Genomic DNA, 20,370 nt, shown 5'->3' on the forward strand with positions numbered 1-20,370 from the left:
TCAGAAACCACCAATTCTTTCTCTGGGGATGGACAGCATTTTTCATCATAAGTCCTTCAGAACTGTTCTGGATTGTTGTATTGCTGAGAATAGCTAAGTCATTCATAGCTGATCATCTTACAATATTGCTGTACCCTTTATACATATTACTTTGCATCAACTCATGCAAGTCTTTCCAGGTTTTTCTGAGAGCATCCTCTCATCATTTCTTATAGCACAATAGTATTCCATCATAATCACATACCACAACTTGGTCAGCCATTCCCCAACTGATGGGCATCCTCTCAATTTCCAATTCTTTGCCACCACAAAAAGAGCTGCTTATAAATATTTTTGTTCATATAGATCCTTTTCTTTTCTTTTTTTTTAATCTCTTTTAGGATACAGACCCAGTAGTGGTATTGCTAGGTCAAAGTGTGTGGATGGTTTTATAGAACTTTGTGCATAGTTCCAAATTGCTCTACGGAATGGTTGAATCAGTTCACAACTACACTAACAATGCATTAATGTCTCACTTTTTCCACATCCCCCTCCAACATTTGTCATTTACCTTTTCTATAAATGATAAAATTATCATTTCTTTCAATTATTAAAAAAATCCAAAAAACAAAAAACCTTCCAAGAAAGGATTCATAGGTTTCACCAGACTGCCAAAGGAGTCTTTGACAAAAAGGTTCAGAACCCCCTCCTTTAGGGCAATTAAAACTTCTCAATCTGGCTTTCAGCACTCTCTAAAATCTGGCTCCCGACTTATTTAACAGAAGCAGTGTGGGGAAATGGATAGAGTAGGGAGGTGCCAGTGTCTTTTTTGAGGCACAGCAAGGAGGCCAGTGTCACTGTATTGCAGAATATTGGGGTTGGGGATAAGTGTTAAGAAGACTGGAAAGACAGGGGCAAAAGTTATGCACGGCTTTGAACACCAAACAGATTTTGTATTTGATCCGTGAGGTAACAAGGAATCACCAGTTTGAGTATGTGTCTATATGCATGGGGCGGGGGTGGGGGGTGGGATGGAGAATGACTTGTTCGGACCCAGGCTTTAGGAAAATCACTTTAGTGATTGAATGGCGGATGGATCGGAGTGGGGATAGAACTGAGGAAGGCCGGCCCACCAGCAGTCCATTGCAAGAATCCAGGTGTGAGAGGAGGACCTGGAAGTCAAAGGAGAGAATGGAAAATATTCTTGAGATATTGCAAAAGTGAAATCGATAGACTTCGGAAACAGATTGGATATGGGGGTGGGGTAGGGAGTGAGAGCGAGGAGTTCAGGATGATACCTAGGGTGCAGACCCCTTCCTTAAAACATCTTGTAGTCATTCTGTTTCTCCAGGTACAAGCTGTATCCCTGCCGCAGGAGAATGTAGAATCCCTCTGGAGGGACTGTTTTGTTTTCAGCGTAGGATTTTCTTACACGAATGTGATTATACATACACACAATTATATATAATAGCATATATTAAGATATAATCATTTGTTTTATATACACTATATATATATATGCATACACGCACATGTATATGAAAGGCAACTAAGAATATACGTATGCACCAACCTCCCTCCGCTAACTTTCGCACTTTTTCACTATCAACAAAACAAATCCATTTCCGATAACACACTTTCTCATTAATCGACACATAAATCCCTCCCCTCGGACGCTCCCACGCACTCATCCATACACTCCTTCACAAAAAATTGCTCTCCGCTAATACACACATAAACTCTCTCACGCACACAGAACTTCTCGCTCACTCAAAACCCTTTTCGGACTTCACACGCTCACTCCCTCAGGTTCCAAACAACACATCAACCCTCTACTTCACTGCCGAGCAACAAAAAAAACCCAACGGTCACAGATGGGAGGGGCGGATCCCTCTGCAACAAATCAGCCAATCCCAGGAGAGAAGGCTGTCACTTGTTCCAATCCCAGCTCGGGCTCAGCGGAATGGGTGTGGTGAGGGCTGGACGTCCCACTTTCCTCCTAAGGAGGCGGGGAGGAGGTGTCTTCTGTTTCTACCGTAAGCTTTTTCCGGGACACTGGAGAGCGAGCTCGAGTCCGCTTTTGCGCATGTGCATCCAGTTTTCAAATTTCCTCCGTCCCCTTCTCTTTGCCGCGAGCTTGGCGGGTAGAGGGGACGGCCCTGAGAGTGCGTGGGTACTTGGAGACACACACACGAGTGTCCGCGGCGTGTCTGCCCTTCGACTCCCCAGTCCACCGAGAACATCCCAAGACGTTTTCCCTCGCCCAGCGACCCGGCTTGGCCCGGCCAGCACAATTCCCTTCACGCGCGTCGCCCCCTTCCCCACCACGGACTTGGGCCGATGAGGCCGGAGAGCTTTGTTTTGGACATGGCTTCCTCTGACCTGGTAAGTCGGTGATTGTGGTCGTTTAAACCAACGGCTCTTGGCCGCGGTGGCTTTGGTCTGGGTGGGGAGAGGGCGGGGAGGGAGGCCGGCTAAGCTAAACCTGCCCTCAGCCTCAGTTACCTCTTCTCTACCCTCAGCGTGAGAGCCCTCGGCTGCAGAGGCTGGAATCCTTGACGTAGGAAGAGGGAGAACGAGGGGGCTCGGGGCCCGGAGAGGGGGGCGAGGGAAGCAGAGTGAGGGGTGGGTGGGCCCACCGGGATGCGGGGACGGGGTGACCGTGGGCGGAGCTGGGGCTCAGGTAGCCTGACAGCTCGGAGGAAACATCCCCCGGGCGTGGGCGCCGGGCGGCACCCCCCAGCCCGGCCCAGCCTTTGGGGTGCGGGTCGGTGCAGACCCGACTTGGCGGCTGGTGGGTTACCAAACTTCCCTGGCTTCTGGCCTGGTGCTTGAGTGATACCTTACCTGAAGCTGCCTTCGGCCGTTCACCGGATCCTTGAGGGTGGAAGTGGAATGACTTCACCTTCCTCCCTTAAGGCTAGTCAACTCTCTGACAGAATTTACACGTTTGTGAAACCCTACTACGGGCGGGCCAGGCACTGTGCTAAAGCACTGAGTATACTAAGACGTTGGAAGGGGACTGAGCACATAAATTATGATTTGGAGTTTATTTGGGATTTTGCCCGCCATGTTATTTGATTATTCCAGATAAAATTGTTAATTTTTTTTGGGTCCGGACTTGTCTACAATTTTGCAAGCATTTATTATTTATGTGCAGACACTGTGTTAAGTGGTAGGAGTTCACATTCCTCGGGGAGGGAGTGGGGCAAACCATTGGTACACCCGAGCTCTATGAGGATAAATTGGAGATGATTAACCGATTCCGTGAACTCCTACAGGACTGGGACTGTTTTTTATCTTTCTCGTTATGTAACCTGGGGGAAATAAATGCCTTATTTATATTGACTTGACAGCTTCTCTTGTTTTCTGTGATACACTATGCTGTTAGCTTTCTAGTTAAAAAGACTTTTCACCTGCTACCATTCCCTGCTTTTTCACTTAAACCTTGATTGCTCAAGAGCCTATCTTGTTCTGCCTTCCATATCTGCCTTATTAACAAACTTTTCATCTTAAGATTAGGAGATCTTAGATTCAGATCTGGAAGAGACTTTAGATGTCATGCAATAGAACCTCCTCATTTTATAGATAAGGCAACTGAGGCACAGGAGAGTGACTTTACTAAATGGGAAGAAGCTCAGATCTTCCTAACTCCAAGTCCACACTTTCTTCTAGACACCACATTGCCTTTTAACTTTATTCTTCTTACACTCCTTTCACCTTCTTGCAATAATGGAAACCTTGCTGAATCCTTGACTATATCTCTGCCCCCATCAATATTGAGGCATACTCTTTGCTTCTCACTGATACTCACCTCTTCTGCTTTTTCACCTGCTTCTCACTGATATTCCCTTCTTCTGCTGTCTTCAGCAAGTTCAGCAACTCCATCCTCCTTTATCAACCTATCCAGATCCTCTTTGCAGCTGACCTGTTTCCAGGTCAGTCAGTCAACAAATATTTATTAAGTGCCTCCTGTGTATGTGCCAAGCACTGTTTTTGATTCTGGGACTATAAAGACAGAAAGTTCTTACCTTCTATTGGGAGAAACAACATGTACGGAAATACACAAATAAATAAATACAAAATATAGAGAGTTGGAGGAGGGGAGTTATTAGATAAGGTTATTAGGCCTTCTTGTAGGAGATAGTGGCATTTGGGCTAACATTAAAGGAAGCTAGGGATTCTAAGAGGCAGATTGAGGAAGAAAGTACATTCCAGGAATGGTGAAGAGGGTCTGCAAAGACATAGAGGCTGGAGGTGGAATATCATGTGTTAGTAACATGGAGAAGGCCAGTGTAGCTGTACCATAGAGTGTGTGGAGAGAAATATATAATAAGACTACAATAATATATTACAGCCAGGTTGTAAAGGGCTTTAAGTAGGCATCAGTCCTAGTAATGGTAGAGAACCACTGGGGCTTCATGAACAAGAAAATAACATAATCTGATCTGTACTTTAGGAATACCACTTTTGTATTGTGTGGAGCAGGACAACTTGAAGCAGGGAGACCAGTTAGGCTCTTTACAGAAGTCAAGGCAAGAGATGATGAGGGCCTGATGTCTGTGAATGAAGAGAAGGGGATGAATTTGAGATATTGTGGAGGTAGAGTCAATAGGATTTGGCAACTGATTGACCAGGGAGAAGTGGGAAAGTGAGGTTTCTAGGTTGGTTTTGAACTTTCAAACTTGGGGACTAAGTGGGAGGACCAAATGAGATAACATGAAGGATTTGCAAAGTGTTTTTACCTATTTTACCTAATTGGATCTTCATAAAAGCCCTTTGAGATGCTCTTATTATCCCCACTTTACAGATGAGAAAATTTAGGCAGAAGGGTGGTGATTTTCCCAAGGTCACAGCTAGTAAGTATCTGAAGCAGGATTTGAACTCAAATATTTCTGTCTTCAAGACCAGTCCTCATTCCATTATGCCTCCTCTGTGCCAGAAGGTGCCCTTAATAAAAAGAGGAAGTTTGGAAGAGGGGTGGATTTTTGGGGAAGGATAGTTACAAGGACATGCTGAGTTTGAGAAGCCAATAAGAAGACATCCATTTTCTTTTATCTTCTGTTCTTTTTTTTTCAATTTAGCACACATTTATTATACATCTGATATGTATAAAACGCTCCCCTAGAAGGGATTAGGGAAACAGTAAAAAAAAAAAAAATAACACTCCCACAATGCAATACTGTCTTTTTAAGAGTATTTTTTTCTTTTTAAATAATAAACTTGACACATCAAGAAACACAAGCAAAGAACAGAAAATAGACAATTTAAGAACCATGCCATATATAGAAAGCATTTGACATTATATGCAATATCCCAGACCTGTGTATCCTCTCCTCTGCGAAAGACTGGAAGGAGGTGTCTTCTCATATTTCTAATAAAAGTCTAATAGACTGTCTATGTGGGATTAAAAACCAAGACTGGGTTTATAAATCTTGCCATTATTTTCATACAGATGATAATTGAACTCATGTGAACTGATGAAGTCACCAAGAGAGTTTAGAGAGAGAAGAGAGGAGGGCTTAGGAAAGAGCCTTGTAGTATATCCACAGTTATGGGTTGGGATATGGATAACGATCCATTTGGCCCTCTTCTTTTACAAGGTCTTAATCTTCTGTTTGTGTTCTATGATCTCATCTTTTCTCATTTTCTTAGTCATAAGTCTTAACCTTAGTCTCCTCACTGTTTTCTCCCTGTCCACTGAGTAACTTCCTTGCTGCCTACAAATATATCCAGATCTCCCACCTGTTAAAAACAAAACAAAAAGTCATCCCCTCAAGCTCTTAATCCTGTATCTCTTCTCTCTTTCACCACTAAACTTCCTAGGAAAAAAATTCATTATACTCTTGTTAACAGGATTTTTACTGAGCCAGTCTCCAATCTGAGAATAATAAAACAGCAGGCCAGAGACAAAGTGCCAGCAATCAGGTTGCTATTTAATTAATTAGTTTCATTATGAGGAAAAGATTTACAAATCCGGAATTCTCCTGATCAGAATTCTACTTTGCTGAAGTGAAGACAGAGATTATATACATAAATCACCCTGGGAAGAGTGGGGGGTGGGGAAGCAGATTACAAACAATCATTCCCTAGGGCCATAGTAGTATAGTAGGATTTTACTTAACTTTCTTATTTTAATTTTTCCACTACTTTCATACTAGAGTCATAAAGAGGGTCATTGTTACATAAATATTACAGAGCTTCATCATCTGGGCCTTAGATTCTCTCTTAATCTTTTCCTATTGAAATCATTCTCTTTTGAAAACCTTTTGGACAATCAGTGATTGACTGACATTGACTATGTGAATGCTAGGGTAACTCCCTCTTGAGAGGGAGATGAATGTTTGAAGAGAGCTTAATTTTTTAAATGGTAAGTTCTTTAGTGAATATCTTTGTGTTTTGAGGCTTTTGCTTTCTTAGAAAACCTTGCAACATTATTTTTAGGCAGTAGTGGCTAGACAGCTGGCCTCAGTGTCAGGAAGACCTGTGCTCAAGTTAACTCCTGACAGACCAGGTCATTTAATCTCTCAGTACTCCAGACAACTTTTTAAAAACTGTGACTTGCATGGGGGGGGGGGGTGGGATGGGGCAGTTAATGAATATTTTCATAGCAAGAACTTCCTGATATCTGTGTTCCTGCTATACTCACCCAATAAAATGTAAACTTGTGTTCGGATTTGGGTGCCATGTTTAGTAACGACTCTGATAAAATAAATCTAGAGGATTGCAACTAACAGGAGTCCAAGTCATATGAACATCAGTTGAAAGAACTTGGAATGTTTAACTTGGGTAAAAGAAAACTATTCAAACAGTATAATAGCTCTCTTCCAGTACATGTGTTAGACTTATTTTGTTTGGTTAAAGAGGGCAGGACCAGAAGCAAAGGGGCAAATTTAGACTTTTTATAAACACTTTGTAACAGTTGAAGCTATCCAAAAATGGAATAATCTGCTTCAGGAGGTGGTGGGTTCCCTTTCATTGGAAATCTTTTGAAGGAGAGTCTGGAAAACCACTTGTCAATTATGTTTTAGTAGAGGATTCTTTTCAGATATTGGTTACATTAAGTGACAGCTAAATTCTCTTCTCATTCTCAGATTCTGTGAACTCAGGTTTTCTAACCCCAAGCCCAGCTCTACACCACACATGCCTGATATTATGTCAGTTTTAGGAAACACTATTGGAAACCAATTAGGCATAATTTTTCTGACAGAATAATATGATAGCATAGTAGCATTTTGCTTATTTTATTTTTCAACCTGAATGGGATGGATAATTGTGAAGACTTCACAGGGTATATCTAATGGAGTAGGAGAGGTTTTGGGATTTGGCTTTGTGATTTTGGAAGGTCCGGGCCTGCAACTGTGGGCATGCCCTTCCCCCTCTCTCAGATGTTAGAAGATAATGAACTTCCCATGAGCTAGTTGTTCTATGCTCCAGGAAGGCCTCTCCTCCCCCCCTCCCACCCCATTTCTTCTCCTAGACTTTCAGACGCCACCCAGGCAGTTGAGTTCTGATAGGGAAAAACCTGAATGGACCAGATCAACTTTGGTCCTCTTCGTAGTTTTGCCGCCTGGACTGTAAGCTCACCTCCCAGCCAATGGTGAGAAGGGATTGAGGTGGGTGGGAATCTTTTTCATTAAGAGTATAAATTAAGGCAGGTTCCCTTTTACCTCGCCTCCTCCATTATGGAGGTGTGCCCAAATCTTGCAAGGTTTGTGAAATAAATTTACTTTGTTTCTCCTAAGGATGTCTCTCCTCTTATTTAAAAATCCTGTCACATACAAACTTAACTTTCAGAGTAGAGTCATAAGGAGAGTCATTGTTACTTTAAATATTCTAGAGCTTCTTCTTCTGGGCCTCAGATTCTAGGGACAGTCTTAATCCATTGATATTGAAATCATCCTCTTTTGAATAATTAGTGATTAACCAAGACCTTGACTAGTTAAGAGGGAGAGGAGTGCTTGAAGAGGGACTTTTTTTTTTTTTGTATTGGAAAGTCTAGTAGCCTAGTTTAGCTGGATAGAGTATATAAAGAGATTTATTGTGAAATAGGACCACACCTTCAGGTTGGAATTGCTGATAGTTTTTGAACAGAGAAAAGACATAGGTCTGTGCCTCAGGAAGATTATTTTGTCCAAACTACTGTGAAAGTGGCTATAATGAGTGGGAAAAGAAGGGAACTGCTGGTGTTTGAGATGTGTTGGAAGTAAACTTGGCGAATTATAACTACTTTGAGTATGGAAGTGGAAGGAAGAGTCTTTAGGATAGGAATTCTTAGCATTTTTTTTGTATCATGGACCCCTTTGCCAGTCTTATGAGGCTAAAGTCTTCTGAGAATAATGTTTTTAAATGCATAAAAAGAAATTAGTTATATTGAAATAAGTATCAAAATTTTTAAAAAGTTCACAAACTGTGGATTAAGAGCCTCTGCTCTACTGCGATGACTGGGAACATGACTAGGAAGACCTTCAACGAAAATAAGGATGTTTGGAGGTGAGGAAAGTTTAGAGGAGACCAATAAGGAGAAGTCATATGTGGTCAAGTTAAATAATTAACGTATTTCCCCATGTATACCCCTTTTTGAAAAATTTGGGGTCTAAAAACTGGGTGCATCTTATACAGTGATTATAGATTTTTTTACTTGCATTTCCCACTTTTTTGCACTTGTTGTCTTTGTGCTTATTGTTTTGCATTTGTTACCAGTGTATTAGGTTATGTTTTGCCACGTTCTGCCCAGAAATGGCTCAGAAAAGATTTTCATACAGTGCTGAATTCAAGTTAAAAGTGATGCAGTTTGCAAAAGTGAATGGAAATCGTGCTGCTGAGTGTAAGTTTGGCCCTCCTCCAACTGAGAAAACAATCAGACTGGCTATGGTAAGAAGAAACGCTACTGAAAATGCCATGGCAGAGGAAGGCCATGAAAGGCAAGTCAGCAAAATGGCCTGATTTAGAGAGGGTATTGAAGATATGGATTGAAGAGCAAAGGGCAATTGAAATTCCTGTGTCCACGAAGGTGGTTCAGCATGAGGCAAGAAGAATTGCTGATGAAAAGGAAGTTACTGATTTCGAAGGAGGGACACAATTGGTGCTTCAGATTCATGAAATGGAATGGACTAAGCATGCGGACACACACCAGACTTGCCCAAAAGATGCCTGAAAGCTATAAGCACATGAATAAAACTTGAGTTCAATAACTTTATGTAATACATTTTTTTTTTAATTTCGGGCCCCAAAAGTAAGTTTTGTCTTATACATGGGAGCATCTTATACATGGGGAAATACGGTATTTACAATTTAGCTGTATTTTTTCGAAACATAATTCAGATATTAAATCTAGGTAAATAATGTCTTTTTTCTTTTCCCTTTCTAGGATCACCTGAAAATTAGCTACAGAACAAGATTTTGCTATACTTCTAGGTGATATTTTACAAATACTTTTATAAACTTGATTTTTGTGTCAAACTTTAATGAATAAACTCATTTGTTTTACTGAAGGAAGGAATATATTGTAAGAGTTTTTAAACTTAAGATTTGTTTGAAATTTTAATATTTTAGTTGATGACTGGGGAAATGTTCTTAACTTACAGTATAGTCAAGTCTCAGTTATTCACAACAATAGAAGATAATATCCTCTTAAGTATTCTTCTACTTGGTAAATATTTATTTGTTCAGTAGAACAAGTGTTGACTCTAGTTAGTGGACATGGGTTCAGTACTGCCTATGTAACCTTGACCCAGCCACAACTTCCTTGGGCTTTAGAGGTTTTCCTTATTTGTAATATAAAGGATTGGACTAGATGACCTTTGAAACCTCTTTTAGCACTCTGATCCTATTAAACAGTTATTTCCTGTCAGAAATGCAAGACGAAACTGTTCTTTCATCAAGGAATTTATATTCTAGTACAGAGCTGTCCAAAATGCTGCCTGCCTACAAGCATAAAAATTTACTTAAATGCATTAGTAAACAGAAACCAAGCCACCTCAGAGCGCTTACTAAAATGGCAAATCAAAATATGTTGTCTATTGTTTCAATAAAAACCTAAGGTTGGATAGCCCTGTTCTAGTAGAATCCATTGGCAGGAGCCCTGGATTTGGAGTCACAGCACTCAAATTTGAATTCCAAATCAGTTACAGTACTACCTGTGTACCTTGGATAAAAGCATGTAAACTCTCAGAATCTTCATTTTATGATTTGTAAACTGAGCAGATTAGAATAGATAATTTCTAAAGACCCTTCCAGTTATAAGTCCGGTGACTTTAGGACTTTTTAAGTTATTTTAAGTGAAAGTTTAGTAAATGGTAGCAATATTTTCATTTAATTATATATGAATTCATATGGTCCTTTACTCAAATAATATATTTATTTCAGATTTAGTACTTCAGATACTGAACTTTAGCTCTTGAAGCACTTTTTTCAAGTATTCGTAAAGTAAGGATGCCAGTATCTTCCTAATTGAATTTATTTAAGAATTTTAAAGTAGAGCAGTGGAATCCAGGCTGTAAATGACAATTTAAGTGTCTTAAGCACTCTCCCCTTTTTTTCACTTTAGGGTTCCTGATACTGATCTATGGCAAGGTCAGAACATACTGGAAAACATACAAGACTGTTTTGAAGAAAAAAGTAAGCCTGTATTTCTAATTTTTATGTAGAGATGGCTGGAACAAATGAAGATTTAGCTTATTTTAATATTAGAAATGTTTAAATGAACAATATTTGTAAAAATATTTTTCTTTGATTTTAAAAGTATAATCTGAAATGCACCATTCATTTTGGCAATTGTACTTTTTACATGGTACCCAGTGAATGGGAATGATTTTTGTACTTGTATTTCCCTTCCAACTTCTTAATCTAAGTATTTTACTGCTTTTGAAGGTTGAGAGTTGAGATGATACAAGAAAGCTATGGGGGGAAAAACAGCAGAAGTTCTATTTCTTTTTTTTTTCTTTATTTAATATTTTTAGTTTTCATCATTGACTTCCACGAGATTTTGAGTTAGATTTTCTCCCCATTTCTACCTTCCCTCCACCCCAAGATGGTATATATTCTGATTGCCCCTTTTCCTACTCTGCCCTTCCTTGTGTCACCCCACTCTCCCTCCCCACCCCATCTCCTTTCCCCTTATTTTCTTGTAGGGCAAGATATATTTCTATACCCTATTGCTTGTATATCTTATTTCCCAGTTGCATGTAAAAGAAATTTTTTTTTTGAGCATTTGTTTTTAGAACTTTGATTTCCAAATTTTCTCCCTTCTTCCCTTCCCACCCACCCTCCTTGAGAAGGCAAGCAATTCAACATAGGCCACATATGTATCATTATTCAAAACGCTTCCATAACAGTCATGTTGTGAAAGACTTAACTATATTTCCCTCCATCCTATCCTGTCCTCCTTTATTCAATTTTATCCCCTTGACCTTGGACCTTTTCAAAGGTGTTTGCTTATGATTACCTCCTCCCTTCTATCATCCCCTCTTTCTTATCCCCTTCCCCCCTACTTTCCTGTAGGGTAAGATACCCAGTTGAGTTTTTATGTTATTCCCTCCTTAAGTCAAGTCTGATGAGAGCAAGATTCATTCAATCCCTTTCACCTGTGCCCTCTTCCCTTCCAATATAGAACTGCTTTTTCTTGCCACTTTTATGTGAGATAATTTACCCTATTCTGTCTCTCCCTTTCTCCTCCCAAAATATTTCTCACCCCTTAATTTTATTTATTTATTTTTAGGTATCATCCCTTCATATTCAACTCATCCTGTCCCTTTTGTCTATATATATTTGCATATTCCCTTCAACTACCCTAATACTTAGAAAGGTTTGATGAGTTAGAAATATCATCTTTCCATGTAGGAATGTAACCAAAACAGTTCAACTTTAGTAAGTCCCTTAGGATTTCTCTTTCCTGTTTACCTTTTCATGCTTCTCTTGATTCTTGTTTTTGAAAGTCACATTTTCTATTCAGGTCTGGTCTTTTCTTTTTCAAGAATGCTTGAAAGTCCTCTATTTTATTGGAGATCCATATTTTGCCTTGGAGCATTATACTCAGTTTTGCTGGGTAGGTGATTCTTGGTTTTAATCCTAGCTCCTTTGACCTCTGGAATATCACATTTCAAGCCCTTCGATCCCTTAATGTAGAAGCTGCTAGATCTTGTGTTATCCTGGTTATGTTTCCACAACACTCAAATTGTTTCTTTCTGGCTGCTCGCAATATTTTCTCCTTGACCTGGGAACTCTGGAATTTGGGGACAATATTCCTAAAAGTTTTCTTTTTGGGATCTTCTTCAAGAGGTGATTGATGGATTCGTTCAATTTCTATGTTACCCGTTAGTTCTAGAATATCAGGGTAGTTTTCCTTGACAATTTCTTGAAAGATGATATCTAGGCTCTTTTTTTGATCATGGCTTTTAGGTAGTCCAGTAATTTTTAAGTTGTCTCTCCTGGATCTACTCTCCAGGTCAGTGGTTTTTCCAATGAGATATTTCACTTTGTCTTCCATTTTCTTATTCTTTTGGTTCTGTTTTAGAATATCTTGATTTCTCATAAAGTCACTAGTTTCCACTTGCTCCATTCTAATTTTTAAGGTGGTATTTTCTTCAGTGGTCTTTTGGATCTCCTTTTCCATTTGGCTAATTCTGCCTTTCAAGGCATTCTTCTCCTCATTGGCTTTTTGGAGCTCTTTTGCCATTTGGGTTAGTTTATTCTTTAAGGTGTTATTTTCTTCAGTATTTTTTGGGGGTCTCCTTTAGCAAGTCATTGACTTGTTTTTCATGGTTTTCTTGCATCACTCTCATTTCTCTTCCCAATTTTTCCTTTACTTCTCTTACTTGCCTTTCCAAATCCTTTTTGAGCTCTTCCATGGCCTGAGACCAATTCATATTTTTCTTGGAGGCTTTCGATGTGGGCTGTTTGACTTTGTTGACTTCTTCTGGCTGTATGTTTTGGACTTCTTTGTCACCAAAAAAAGATGCAACAGTCTGAGTTCGTTTTCGCTGCTTGCTTATGTTCCCAGCCAACTACTTGACACTTGAGGTTTTTGTCAGGGAATGACTGCCTTCAGAATGACGAGTGCTTTGTCCCAAGCTTCAGGGGTGTTGCTTTGCTGTTTACAGAGCTACTTCTACATGGCAAGCTCAGCCACCCCAGCACTCCTCCTCCCCCAAGAACCGCCGATCAGTACCGCCACTCAGATCCAAGCAGGCAAGGCAAGAGAACCCTGCCTCTGTGCCAGCAAAGTGCTGCCTGCTCTCCTGCTCTGATCTGCCGCTTGATTCCTCCCACCAGGTGGGCCTGGGGGCGGAAGCAACAGCAGCTGGAGCTCTGGAAGCAGCCACAGGAGCTTCCGGCTGCTGTAGCCACAGCTGCAGTGCTGCACTGCACCACCTCCACCACCTGTGAGGCTGGGGCTTACCCGTGCACTCCTCTCAGCCTGATTCAGCAGTTTTCCCACTCACCTGCTAAGTTGTCTTTGTCGTTTGTGGGATGAGAAGTCTAGTAGCTGCCACATCCCAGTGATTCAGAGCCCTAAGGCTTGTTTCACCCGATTTTCTTAGTGCTGGTCTGATGTGGCCTACACTGGGCTGCGCTTCCCTCCCAGCATGGTGTGATAGACACTTACCAGCCACCATCCAGGCTGTCTTGGGCTGGGGACCTGCTTCCCTCTGTTATTTCATGGGTTCTGTAGAATTTGTTCAGAGCCATTTTTTGCAGTTGTTTAGAGGGATTTGGGGGAGAGCTTAAGGGAGTCCCTGTTTTCCTGCTACCATCTTGGCTCTGCCCTCCCCCCATCCCCAGAAGTTCTGTTTCTAAAGCTTACAAAAGAAGAGATCTCCCATTTCCTCTGCTACCATTCTCATCCCAATCCTTTCAACATAGCTAACCCCAAGGAAAAGCATTGCAACATAAATTAGTCTGTATTTTTGCTTTGGAAAGGTACTATAAATCATGACAATATGTCTGGCAACTATCAAAAAACTTTATGTCCGTTCTTTTAATGCTTTTTATATATGTGCAGATATATTCACATTGGATTAATATAGTTTAGTTTTATGTACAACCTTCAAAAATATTTAAGTACTTGGATTTACTTTGCACTTAAAGGCTCACATAGAGATGGCTATTTTTTGGTGTTAAAATTACATGGTATATCAAAAAAGCCTTTGCATTTTAATCATATTTATGGTATTTTAAATTCTAAATTTTAGACTCTTTTTTAGGTTCTGATACTGGCTTTAGCACAAATCCTGGAAGTCCAACTCTTTGCTCGACTCCTTGCAAATTAAGAAATGATTCTTATTCATCACCAAACAAAGAGGTAAGTTAAAAAAAGGTAGTGGTCAGTATTAATTTTAAGGAATGGAATTTATGTTCCAACAAAATCGTAAACCTTATTTTTGCAAAATTGGTCTGGTTTTTCCACTGACTTCATGATAAAATTTTGTATGTTTTATAAAGGTGTAGGAGCAAACAGATTCTATGTGTTTCAGTTGTACGCTATATACCTGGAAATTATATGAGACACAAGAGAGCAAATATCCCTTCTAGAGGAGTAGAGAAGGTGAGACATTGGTGATATAGGAAGGTGATTGCTCTCAGGTCAACCAATTTCCTCATCTTGCAACTGTGCTACTTCAAATCAGCTTAATAAATAATCAGAGTTAGTTTCCATTTTAAAATGTTATTGATATCTATTTTTTACCCTGCCTTAATTTTCCCTAGTTTTTTTCATACCGTGTCCTAGAAAGCTATCCCATATAAATAAGAATTTGAAAAAAGTTAAAAACAAAGGAAAAAAAATTGATGTGGCATCAATTATCAAAAAAAAAAATCTTAACATTATATGCAAATGTTCCATGATTGTAGACCATCTTACCTCTCCACAAGAGTTGGGGAGGTGCTTTCTCACATATCTTCTTTGGGAATATGCTTTTTCGTTGTAATTTTTACCATATTTTAAAAAAAATTTTGGTGATTCTTTGCATTTGCATTGTTATAGTTATGTTGTTTTGTATGTATATATTTTCTCATCTGCTACAGTTTCTTATGGCATGGTCATATCGCATTCCATTCATGTACCACAATTGTTTTGCCTTTCTTCACTTAATAGGTATCTGCCATGAGCACTGAATTATTTAATAAGAAAAAATAATTTTATTTCTTTAGGTTTTTGTATTTCTTTAAGCAGCTCTTTGTAATTGAACCTACAAAACTTTTCTATGCTTTGGTAGATTTTCTTGAGTATCTTATGCATTTTGTAGTTTGAATGATTTCCCTTTCTACTGTTGCCTATTAGATTTTATTGTTATTATGTAGAAATGCACATTTAAGGCAGTATTGGTGGAGCTATGAATTGTTCCAGAGATTCTGGAAGGCAGTTCGAAACTATGCCCCAAATGTCACTAAACTTTGTATACCCTTTGATATAGACATACTCCAAAGGAAAAAAAAAAGAAAGGAACCCCATATATACAGAAACATTTATAGCAGCTCTTTTTGTAGTGTCGAAGAACTGGAAACTAAGTGGAATGGCTGAACAAATTATAATATATGAATGTAATGGAATACTATTATGCCTTAAGAAATGACATCAGTTTAACATAGGAAGACTTACATAAACTGATGGAAAGTAAAGTATACAGAACAAGGAGCATAATTTATAGAATAGCAATATTGAAAAGATAAACAACTTTGAAAAACTTAATAGTTCTTACCAGTTCAGTGACCAACTATATTTCCAGAAGATCAGTGATGAAGCATGATACCCACTTCTTAACAGAGTGGTGATGATGCAGAATGAGAAATAAATTTTTGGATGTGGCCAGTTACAGACATTTGTTTTGATGATGCATACTAGTTACAAAGGTTTTGTTTTTCTTTTCTTTCTTTGTTTTTGGGGGGGGGGCGTGGTTGGGGTTTGTGATAGGATTAGAAAATAAATGCTAATTGAAAAAATATTAGAAATAAGCTGTACTTTGGAGATTTGGAGACATATAAATGATCATTTTTCCCCCCTGTTCTATTATAAGCAGAATTAAACTGCTTTTTTTTCCTTTTGGTATTAAGTGCAGAATAAAAACAATAAAATTAAAGACTTCCTGATTTTTTGGGTAGACCGTCTGTAAAAATCAAAGAATGAGAAGTTGTGGATAGTAATCAGTCTGTTTTGGTGGAACATATGTCATACTGATGCCATCCCAATGTTATGTATAGATGAATCAGATATATAGAACTTTCTAGTTGATTGCCATATAAACCACTTTTAATATATGTAATAATTGTATTAATTCACCTGTTCCTTCTTTTTCGTCACTGTTAATATAGTACTTTTAATGTATTTTAATTTTAGTATATCTCTATTAAGCTAATTCTCAGGATAAATTAAATGTTTAAAATAAAATCTTGAACAGAGGTTCTTAACCTGGAGACCACGAACTTTAAGAAAAAAAAATTAGTGACTATTTCAACATAATTGGTTTTCTTTATAATCTTATGTATTTTATTTTGTGGATTTAAAAACATTCTGAGATGTCATAGATTAACCAGACTGAAATGGGTCCATAACACAAAAAAGATTAAGAACTTCTGATACAGAATCAGCAGTCTTCTTTTAAGAATGCGTAACAGGAAATAGGTTTGGTCAGAATTGGCCTTTAGTTTAGGTTTTAAATATTGTTTTGTAATAGACTGAAATTTTCTTCATTTTTTTTTCTATTTCTACTCAGTGCCAGATATCACCTTCAAAGTCTGATAGGATTTCTTCAGTGAAAAAGAAAGCTAATACCTCAGCCTTTTCACAGCAGTCTATTATGTTCCAAAATCAGACAAATAACAGTTCAGGTTGGTAATAATTATATGGATGGGGAGAGGGGTAGGAGGTATTATTTGGAGCCCTGCACTGAATTCAGGATTGGCTCTAGGCAGAATTTTGAAGAAGTCAAATTTACCTTAGTTTCCAGATCCTCTGTTGAAACCTATTATTACATCTTGCCATTCCCTTTGTTCTTTGTTCAATTTTTGCTCTTGGGAGTCTGCCTTGATTTTTTTCCCTTTCTTTCTAACCTTTTGTATCCAGAGCAAAAAGTTTAAAAGATCATTCCCCTTGGAGCCCTTTGCTGAGGTAGGTTCAGCTAGACTTTGATTTTATTAAGTTTTAAAGAAGATAGGGAGATAGGGAGGTAACTTATGGGTAGTCGTTCTTCATAAGTAAATAAGAAAATAAAATGCTAATAGTCTACCCCAGAAAAATTGCTAACCCGTGACATTCATATGGATTCAACAATAATTCTTAAGGGACATAATTGATGGGAATTCTATAAATTCAAAGTTTACAAAACAAACTAAAAGTGTGCTTTATTTTATTATATAGGTTAGGAAATCTGATACAAATAAATTGATTTCCTTTAAAAGGCATTTTTAAAGTTTTCAAGATTCAACAAGATGTTAGTCTTTTGAAAATTATTTCTGGGTTACTGAGTTTTCTGTTATTTTTATAATGTGAAAGTTTTTTCTTAGTTGATAATTTTTTCGTAACCACATCCCCTGAGGTCCGTCAAAAATTACCACAAGGTGATTTAATTGGTTTGAATAATATACCAAATTTAAGATAAGCTTCAAGTGGAGCTGAAGAATTTAATAAAATTCCTAATGAACTTCTGGAAGAATTTTACTTAACAGTTGGATCACCTGGTCTTTTGGCCAAGGAAACAGAGATATCACCATTACCTCAGCAAGCTACTCCTCCTACTACACAAGATAGATGGAGCCGCATGTTTCGAAATTCAGTCATCCAACAAACTTTGCTTCCCAAATCGAGTCATAAAACTAAAAAGAGGTAATCTTTTTACATTTCTCAAGTAATAGCATTTTCATTTTCACATTTTGTCTTTAATAATAAGAGATTTTGAGGAAAATAATACTTCTGTATTACTGCATCACTTAAAGTTGTGCAGTAGGAAGAAAGAATAAGACCTTGGAATGAAAGTAAACTGGAGCTTAAAGTTGTGGTACAAAAGAAAAGAACTGTGGCGTTTTGTCTGTATGTGTTTTGCAAAAGCTTGAAAATGTTTTTAAAAAACAAATTTAAAATAAAGATTTAGTAAACTCTTTAGTAACTGGATTACGGTGCAGTTGTAGAGAGAATAATTTCAGTGTTCAGAGAAGTTCTGAAATGAAATTTATGATATTACTTAAAATTCTTATCTTTGCTTTTGAATATTCATATAGACACCTATTTCACAAGTTACACATGCACAGATATGTACATTTTATTTTTTGTAATCTATAGCTTAAACTGTGAAGATATAGCAGTTTGGTCTGTGAAGAAAGCAGAAAAAGATGTTAAAGAGTCAGAAAGACGACAAAAGAGGAAACAATCAGAATCTTCTGAGCAAATAGCACAAGGTCCAAAACAGAAAATTCAACAAAAAACTGAAATAAGTTTTTCGACATTGCTTTTAGAAACAGCAAAAAGGAATTGTAGAAACAGGTGAGTTAATGATTATGATTTGCAATGAACAATATATTTTATTTAACATTCTATAACAAGTATTGGAAATTTACTATTTCCATCTAAAATTGCCATATAATCCAGTTTGTTTCAGGGAAACATTGATTTGGTATTAAAATCCAATGTAAATTTTGCTGTGGGGACATGATTCCTTTTTGCTCAGAAGTCAGGAAAATTTATTTATTAAAGAAATATTAACTATTAGAGGTATTAGGTGATTTTTCTGCCTTCAAGTAACTTACAGTCTGTAAGATGTAAATATGTAGAACCAAGAGAACATTATTTATAGTAACAGAAATATTGTTTTAAGAAAAACTTTGAGCGAATAAGTCATTTTAATTATTATAAATACCCAAATTAACTACAAAGGACATATGAAGGAAGAAACTATCTGCAGAGAAAGAACTGGCAAATAGAAATATGTATAGAATTGTATTTGTATCTAATAGTAACCTTGTATAGGGAGGCAAGGAAAGGGGAGGAAAAAAATTTACATTATAACTTTTATATATTTTAAAGGAATAGCAAGCTGTACATAATAGATTTGCAGTTTCATGTCATTTTTTTTGTACTAGGTTTTGGGAATGGTTGTTTTATTCCATAAATTAAAAATGAATAAAAATTAAAAAAATTTGTAGAATACCACTTAGAACTTAGGATATACCTAAGAAAATTTCCACAGTCACTTGAAGGGTAATTTCTAGTTTATGGAGGGGAAAGATCATTGAAGGTTTTGCGGAAGTGGTGGCATTTGAGTTGGACCTTGAAGATTGGTAGGGTACCATAAAGGCAGAGATGAGGGATATCTTTTATAAATCTCTTAAACTACAGAAGGAGGAAAAGTCTCTTTTTGACTACCCATTGAACACCAGAGGCAGAAGGTGAAATGTGGAGATAAAACCAAGTTCATTTTCCTATCACAGGCATGAAATTTCCCCTCTTACCAGCTAATCTTTCAGTTTCATTGTGATACTTTTCTGTGAAAAAAAAACCCCTCTGGTTTTCAGTTACCTATAATATAGCATTCAACCATCAATCTGAAACTGAAACTCTTTATGACCTTACCTGATGCTACCTGTCCAACTTTTTATTTTCTTCTATACCATAACACTAAATCTTTTCCAGTTAAACTATTTTGCTGTGTGAATTTCTTGACTTTTGCTCATATGGTTGTCTCTTTATTTCCGTGTTCCTTTGCCATGTATTGGGGCATTGCATCAAGGCCAGGCTCTTCTCTGTCCCTGTATGGCTTTGCTTTTGTATGGGTTGATAGGCTCTGCTTGATCTCAGCCTGAGTCTTCTGGGTATTGGAGCTGACCTTTGCTCTCAGTATGGTATCTTTGCTGAATACTGGTAGTTTTTAGTCCCTGCTGGGTCTTCAGAATTCCTGTGACATCTGAGGACAGAATGCTATGTATCTCCAAGCTTCTGGGCTTAGGATAGCCCAGACTAATTACTGGCTCTACTGGTCACTTTGAGTGTCCATTTTGTGGATTTCCACAAAACCCCTAGGCCTTTCTCATGAAAGCACCTTGTTCTTTTTATTTTTAAAATGAAAATTTTTTTGTTCATTTAAGCATTTAACTTCTCTCCATCCTTGCCCTCATGGAAGGACAGGGAAAAGAAACAAAACTTCTGTAATCGGTATTCATTGTAAAGCCAAAGAAATTCCTGCATTACTAGTGTCCATAGATGTATATCTCAATCTGCAACTTGAGTTCTTTGCTTTTTTGTTAGGAGGTGGGTAGCATTTTTCATCATTGTTCCACTGTAATTGTGGTTGATCATTAAATTGATCTGAAGTTCTTGAGTCTTTAAAAGATGTTTGTCGTTACAGTGTTACTGTTACATAAATTGTTCTCCTGGTTGTGCTCACTTCACTCTGCATCAGTTCATGT

General features: G+C 38.0%; 1 protein-coding gene across 1 annotated transcript in view; it reads left to right on the forward strand.

Moving 5' to 3' along the window:
• Positions 1-2,107: 2,107 nt before the first annotated feature.
• Positions 2,108-20,370, forward strand: part of LOC118854486 (centromere protein C-like) — a 68,402-nt gene continuing 50,139 nt past the window's right edge. Inside the window, exons 1-7 of the mRNA XM_036764856.1 lie at positions 2,108-2,364; positions 9,350-9,396; positions 10,529-10,599; positions 14,184-14,281; positions 16,689-16,803; positions 17,641-17,797; positions 18,251-18,451. Coding sequence (XP_036620751.1) covers positions 2,320-2,364; positions 9,350-9,396; positions 10,529-10,599; positions 14,184-14,281; positions 16,689-16,803; positions 17,641-17,797; positions 18,251-18,451 — 734 coding nt within the window. The 5' untranslated portion in view covers positions 2,108-2,319. The remainder of the gene's footprint in view (positions 2,365-9,349; positions 9,397-10,528; positions 10,600-14,183; positions 14,282-16,688; positions 16,804-17,640; positions 17,798-18,250; positions 18,452-20,370) is intronic.

The sequence above is a fragment of the Trichosurus vulpecula genome, chromosome 6, assembly GCF_011100635.1.
Source record: "Trichosurus vulpecula isolate mTriVul1 chromosome 6, mTriVul1.pri, whole genome shotgun sequence".
Classification (NCBI taxonomy): domain Eukaryota; kingdom Metazoa; phylum Chordata; class Mammalia; order Diprotodontia; family Phalangeridae; genus Trichosurus; species Trichosurus vulpecula.